Source organism: Tupaia chinensis, unplaced genomic scaffold (assembly GCF_000334495.1).
Source record: "Tupaia chinensis unplaced genomic scaffold, TupChi_1.0 Scaffold000355_1, whole genome shotgun sequence".
NCBI lineage: Eukaryota > Metazoa > Chordata > Mammalia > Scandentia > Tupaiidae > Tupaia > Tupaia belangeri.
Window position 1 is genome coordinate 270,810 of NW_006159850.1, and position 7,141 is coordinate 277,950.

The 7,141-nt window shown below is 57.2% G+C and overlaps 1 protein-coding gene across 1 annotated transcript in view; it reads left to right on the top strand.

Annotated features, from left to right (window-relative positions):
• Nucleotides 1-7,141, top strand: part of FANCA (FA complementation group A) — a 62,043-nt gene that overhangs the window by 44,571 nt on the left and 10,331 nt on the right. The window contains 3 exon segments of the mRNA XM_027773436.1: nucleotides 2,235-2,411; nucleotides 2,949-3,022; nucleotides 5,338-5,463. Of these exon segments, the coding sequence (XP_027629237.1) occupies nucleotides 2,235-2,411; nucleotides 2,949-3,022; nucleotides 5,338-5,463 (377 nt within the window).

Below are 7,141 nucleotides of genomic sequence, written 5' to 3' on the forward strand. Positions count from 1 at the left end.
GCAGTGGGGGGGCAGCCCAACATGCTCTGTCATGCCATGTCAGTGGGGGTGCAGCCTGACACACTCCGTCATACCACAGCAGCGGGGGTGCAGCCTGACACGCTCCGTCATGCCACAGCAGTGGGGGTGCAGCCCGACACGCTCCGTCATACCACAGCAGCGGGGGTGCAGCCTGGCACTGTCGTAACAGTGATGTGAATTGACAGCTGTGAGCACTCCCTTTGAACGGGACGAGAGCTGGGCCAGGTGCTGCACTATTGACACACCTGGACCCACACGGGAGGTCCTATTCACGCCCCAGGGCCCCGTACACAGGAGGCGTGCACAGGAGCACGTGATCCAGGCTCTGTGATGGTCTCAGAGCCACAGTCCTTCCTGGGGATGCCTGTCTCCCTGTCTCTGTCTCTGCCTATCTCTCATGGAAGAAATAATAGGTCAACTTAGAGAGAGAAGTGGGCCAACAAGTGGTGGGGTAGTCAGGGTGCTGGACTCCTCCGTGGCTAACCGTGGGTCAAGTCCTGGACCCAGCAGCTTGAAAACACACTGAGTGCTGGGACCAGCAGACGGTGGGGTGGTTATGTTGCTGGGCTCCCACGTAGTCAGCCGTGGTTTGAGTCTTGGATCTGGCAGCTTAAAATTCACTGTGTGTGTTTGTGTGTGTGTGTGTGTGCACGTGCCCAAGATCCCCAGAGGTCAATGAGGAGAAGAGACTGGTGTGGCCGTTCCCCTGGGGGGTGATTTCTCGCTTTCTGTCTCTCTGATGAGTGCACATGCCCTACAGCAAAAATCTCTCTTAAAAGAAAAGAAGTGTACCGGGTGTGTGCATGACCAAAATTCCAAATGGACACTGGAGGAGAAGGGGTTACGGCATGGCCATCCGCCCCCCCCCCCTTTTTTTTGTCTTTTTAATTTAAATAATATAATAGTGAAACGCTGGTTTACAGTCGCAGGCTTCACACTAGAATCAACTGAGAAACTTTGGAAAGGATGAGTTCTGGGTTCTGGGGGTTAAACTGGGGGCAGCCCTACAGACGTGGCCACCGTGGGAGGGCCTCGGTCCCAGGTTCCGCATTTTAAATGAAGTATAACAGAGCAGCACAGGGGATGGGACCCTGACTGCCTCACAGGGTCACTGGGCGTGTCCTTAGGTGGGGAGGAGGTCTGGTCTTCCAGCTAGGCCAACACAAACGCATATTCTTCACTGACCGGCGTGTCCGTGGCCAGAGGGAGCCGCGCCCACGTGCTGCCAGGACCCAGCGGCCGCTCTTTAGAAGGCAGTGTTTTTTTTTTGTTTGTTTTTTGTTTTTGAGAGATTTTTCACTGTAGGGCGCATGCGCTCGCCAGACAGAGAGAGACATAGAGACAGAAAACGAGAAATCCCCCCTCAGGGGGATGGTCATGCCACAATCCCTTCTCCTCCATTCTCCTCTCGGGATCTTGGGCACGCACACACACGCGCCCGGCGTGAGTTTTAAGCCACCAGGTCCGGGACACGAACCGCGGTCGACTATGTGGGAGTCCAGCGACATAGCCATTACGCTAACTGCTGGTTCCCTAGAAGGCAGTGTTTTATGAGGGTTTTCGCCATAGGGCGCCTGTGCTTGCTGAAGAGACAGGGAGACAAGAGGGAGATGTGACAGATCTTCCCAGGGCAGATGGCCGCGCCACAGTTCCTTCTCCATTCTCCTCGTGGGAATTTTGGCATATACACACACACATACCTGGTGTGATTTTCAAGTCATCGGGTCCAGGACTCAAACCGCAAACCATGTTGAGATCCAGCACCTTGGCCATCACATGCTGGCCCAGGAAGCTTTAATGTTCTCCAAGTACCTGCACTCATGAGAAAGCGTCTCCTGGGGGGTGGCAGTGCCGCAGTCCCTTCTCCATTCCCTGGGGATTTCGGGCGTGCCCCAACATCAGCCTAGAGTGTTTTTCAAGCTGCCAGGTTCAGGACTTGAACTGTGTGGTCACTATGTCCGACCCAGCCGTCTCAGCCACGGCACCACCGTCCAGCGTCGGAGGGCAGCTTCGATTCAGCAGTTCTGCTTCTAGGCATTTAGCCCAAAGCACCAATCGTCTGAACATTAGCCCCAAAGGTGGCTGTGACCGGGCCTCTGGGCTGGCTGCTTGCCCCCTGCAGAGTGGGCGTGCCATCCTGAGGGCTGGTGTCCTGGCAGGGCGGGCAGGGGCTGTCTGATCTGCTTAGGCCTGAGCCCTTGCCTGTGTTTCAGTTTCAGTTCACTGTGTTCAGATTGTTCTCCGAGGCCCGAGAATCTCTGTCTCGGGAGGATGTGGCCGGCCTTGCCTGGAGCCCCTTGTACCTTCCTTCTGTGGACTGGCAGAGAGGTGCCCTCTCTCTGTGGAGACAGAACACTTTCCAAGAGCTGCTGAAAGAGAAGGCATTTCAGGTAGGTCCCCGCCTGCCCCGCTGCCCGTCCCGTCCAAGCTCTTGGTCCTAGGGTGATGGAGGCTCCTTGTGAATCAAAATCCTGTAGAAAGACCCTGCTGTGGGACCAGCAGTTAGCGTAATGGCTATGTCGCTGGACTCCCATGTAGCCGACTGCAGTTTGAGTCCCAGATCCGGTGGTTTAAACTCACGCCAGGCGTGTATCTGTGCGTGCCCAAGATCCCGAGAGGAGAATGGAGGCGAAGGGATTGCGGTGTGGCCATCCCCCCTGGGGGTTGATTTCTCGTTTTCTGTCTCTCTATCTCTGTCTTTCTGGCAGGTGCATGCGCCCTATAGCAAAAACCTGGGGGAAAAAAAAACATAAAACAAAAAAACCCCTAGGGAAATGTATTCTAGCACTGCCGCCTTTGTGCTCGTGTGGTCTCCTGCCAGAAAACAGTGTACATGCAGAAGTTATTCTGGGTAAAACAAGGTGTCCTCCTCGTGGGGGTCCTCTGTGACGGGATCACTACGTGAACCTGCCATGTGGTGCCCTCAGCTGGCGTTCAGGGACTGGCTGCGGCTGGAGCTGGATGTGGCCCCGGGAGCCGACCCCCTCTCGGATGCAGAACGGTGAGTGTCGCAGGAGCCGTGCTCGGCGTCGGTGCGTGCTGCCTTCCGGAGTATCACCCCGCGCTGTTGTCTCCTGTGCTCAAGCGTGGCGAGTGACTCCTCCTTTCCTCCTTTCCTCCGGAAATGTGAGAAGCAGACGCCGCGGGACGCCCAGGCCACGCTCATACCTGCACCTCCGTGCAGAGGGTGGACGGCTCTTGTCCTGGCACTCTCCTGTGTGTGGCCCTGGGCATCCGTCAGCAGACACGGCGTCGATTCCGGGGCAGGGACAGGAGGACAAATGACCCGGAGGGCTGGCATGCAGGCCTGCTGAGTGCTTGGCGAGGCCTGACTCTGGGGTGGGCTCCAGGAATGGGTCCTGGGCTGATGGCTGAGGCTGTGGGAGGGCAGGGCGTGTCCTCGGAGTGTGCAGTTGGGGACCCAGAGGGCCCTTGGTTTGAGGGTGTGTAGTTGGGGGCGAGGTCACCAGAGAGGCATGTTGCCAGCCGCATAGGGGCCCCAGGGGCCCCTGACCTGAGACCACAGGACACGCCCAGGGCTCTCTCCCACACTTGGGTCATGGGTCAGAGTCCAGATGGAGCGAGTAGAAATACTGGGAAAAGGAAGAGATTTGAGTGATGAAAGTAACAGCCAGCCGCTGATCTGGGTGGGGAGACGCTGGTTTGCGCTCAGGCTCCATAGCCTGTGCAGGGCTCCGTCCCCACACAGCCTTGGTGCCCTGGGAGAGGGGAGCGAGCAAGAATGACTGGCCTGGGCTCACAGGACTTCGGTTTTTAGTAGATTTTTGCTGCAGGGTGCACGTACTTGCCAGAGAGAGAGTAAGAAATAACCCCAGGGATGGCCGTACCACAGTCACTTCTCCATTCTCCTTTCGGGATTTGGGGCATGCACGCACATGTGCCTGGGCCCGGGACTTACATGAGAATCCAGCGATGGACGTAACCGTGGTGCCATCCGCTGGTCCTGAGACTTACTGTATTTAATTTGGGGACCAGCAGATGGCACAGTGGTTACCTCACTGGATTCCCACATAACTAACTGCAGTTCGAGTCCTGGACCTGGTGTCTTAAAAATCACCCTGGGAGCATGTGTGTGCATGCTCAAGATCCCAAGAGAATGGAGAAGGGATCGCAGCATGGCCATCCCCCTGGGGAGTGATTCCTCTCTTGCCTTCTCACTGTCTCTCTGGTGAAAGCACACACCCTAAGGTAAAAACCTCTTTAAAATTTTTAAAAAATAATTATTTAATTTTATTATTTTTTTAAAAAAGAATAGTTTAATTGTATTTGTTTATTAGTATTATTTTTTAATTTGGCCAGAGAGAGGGTGAGGGGGAGTAAGAAAGCAAGCTGCGGGGTCTAGGACTCGAACCGCAGTGAGCCATGTGAGAGTCTAGTGCCATGACCACCACACCACCTGCCAGCCCCTAACTACTTTTTTAAAAAATGAGTTATTTACATAATTTCATTCATTTATTGTTTTGTTTTCAATTTGCTATAGGGCACGTGTGCTCACTAGAGAGAGACAGATACAGAGAGAGGGAAAATGAGAAATCAAGCCGCCAGGTCCGGCACTTAAACTGCAGTTGCCCCCGGTGTGAGTCTAGCACCCAGCCACCATGCCACCCGCTGGCTCCCTTGAGACCACTCCCTAACCAATCAGGCCACTGTCACTTGAGTGTGTCCACCCCAGTGCGTCCTGCAGGCCCGGCAGCGGGTGGCCACACGTCCTTCGTCACTGCCTGTGACTGGCCGGATTGCAAGGCTAAGTTTGCTCTCTGCAGTTTCTAGTCAGCCCGTTCCTGAGACCTATCCACCTGTGGAGCCCTCCCTGCCGGTGGCCCGGCGGGGGGTGTGGACATGAGGGTGACCCACCAGCCTGCACATGCAGTGGCTGCTCTGCTCACCAGCTCTTCAGCTGTGGGCTTCCAGCGGGCCAATACCGAGGGGCGGTGACCAGTGGTGTTGGAGGGTGCAGCCCCCCGAGGCTGTTCCTTGAGCTCTAGGCCCCTGTCCTGTACACGGCAAGTCCTCATCCCCGCCCTCGGCCCCAGCCCTGGAGGGCACCCAGCGGGCACTCTCAGGTGACGCGGAGCCCCTGCCAGGAGACGGCCTTCGGAGCTGGGCCGCTGTGCCGTGGTCGTGGCTGGGCAGAGGAGCTGCATCGCACATGGCCACGGGGTCTGAGCCCAGCCCTGGAGGTCGGAGGGAGAAGACGCGAGCAGCCAGCCCCGTGGTGCCTTCTGGTCGTGTTGCCCTCTCCGTCCGTCTGTGTGCACGCACGCTGTGGCGTTAACGAAGCGTGTCCCCCTTCAGACAGGACTTCCAGCAGTGGGCAGTCCACAGGTGGCTCCTGTCTGTGCCCTCTGCTTCCGGCAGCTGCGGAGACCTGGAGGCGGCGTGCACGGAGCTCATCGAGGCGCTACTGGACTTCCACCACAGGTCAGCACCCGTGTCGGTGGGCCCTTGGCTGGGGAGCCGTGGACACGCGCTCTCTCCCCCCCAGCTGTGTCAGGTGTGGGGTCTTCATTCAGAAAGTTCGCGTAAGCTGCATACCGGGAAGAACGTGGGTTTCAGTTGTGGGGCATCAGAACAAACGTATTCGATTCCGTTTTCTACAAGCTTCGCCAGGCCCCGGGAACAGAGTTCACTCGGACGGTAGAGTCTGGGTCCGGCCAGCACAAGGCCAGCTTCCGGGAGCGTGGGTGGGTCCGTCGGTGGGTGCAGCCTTGCGTTGTCCTCGGCGCCTGGTGTTCAGGGCCAGCATCGCACACCCACGGGGCTCCAGGCACAGCAGAGCTACCATGGGCTGGCGTCGCGGTCACGGCCCCGGCCGCCTTTCTCCTTCCGGATCTGGCGGGCCGTGGTGGCACATCGTGTTAGCTTCAGTCGTGGACGTGTGTGTCCTCTCATTAATGCCCTAAAACTGTCCAGGCAGCTCCTCCCTGCAGACGCACAGCACAAACCCTGTATTCCCCTGCCCCCGTGCCTGTCCCACGGGGTCTGAACATGACTGACAGACACTCCGTGCGGGTGTCCTCTCCTGCCTGACGTGGTTTTCTTTGGTAAAGTTTTAGTCATAAGGTGTGTGCGCTCGCTAAGAGAGACAGTGAGAAATCACCCCAGGAGGTGGCCACGCCTTCTTCATTCTCCCTGGATTCTGGGCACCCGCACAGGCTCCTGGTGTGATTTTCAAGCTGCTGGGTCCAGGACCTGGACCATTCAGCCATATGGGAATCGGCGCCTTCACCAGGCCTCCTGCCGGCCCGCCCCGTTGGGTACATTTGGGTCCAACCCCCAGTGTCAGCTGTCCTTCCTGCAGGTGCTCGGTGGTTGGGAATAACATGTAACCAGGCAGGGAGAAACCGGGCCACTCTGGAGGGAAGGGTGTGTTTATACCCCCAGGGCAAAGCTGCTCCTTCCATGTCCCCGGCCCTCTCAGCCGTGGACCAGCCTGTTCTGGGCATGGCACACGCTGCGTGCTCTTTGCTAAGACTCACTTCACTGAAAAGACACTGTGAGACGCGCCCACATACGTGTTCCCTGCGTCTCATTTTACGACAGGGTTCTGCCATAGGGCACGTGCGCTCACTGGAGAGAGGCAGAGACAGAGACAGGGACAGGGAAAGTGAGAGAGCGCCACCTGGGGGACGGCCGTGCCACCGCCCCTTCTCCGCTCTCTGGGATCTTGGGCACACACGCACGCCTTGCTGTGGCTTTCAAGCCCCCTGCTCTGGGACTCGGACAGTGGCTGGGCCCTACAGCATCCGTCAGCCCCACAGTGTGCCCTTTATTCCTGAGGGCCGGCAGCTGGCATGGTGATTGAGGACCCTGGACCTCATGGCCAACCACGGTTTGGCTCCTGGGCCTGGCAGCTTTCTCACCTCCCTCCCCCACTCTGTCCCTCTCTGGTCAAATTAAATTTAATTAAAAAAAATTCATTCCTGAGTGCTCTGTCCTTTCCCACATGGTTTTAAATGCAGTCACTGCCCTCACTTCATTTCGGGTTCATCACCAGTTGCAGAAATGGAGCTGACCTTTGTGGGGTGTTTTTTTTTTTTGAGAGGTTTTTGCTATAGGGCGTGTGTGCTCGCCAGACAGACAGAGAGAGACACAGAGA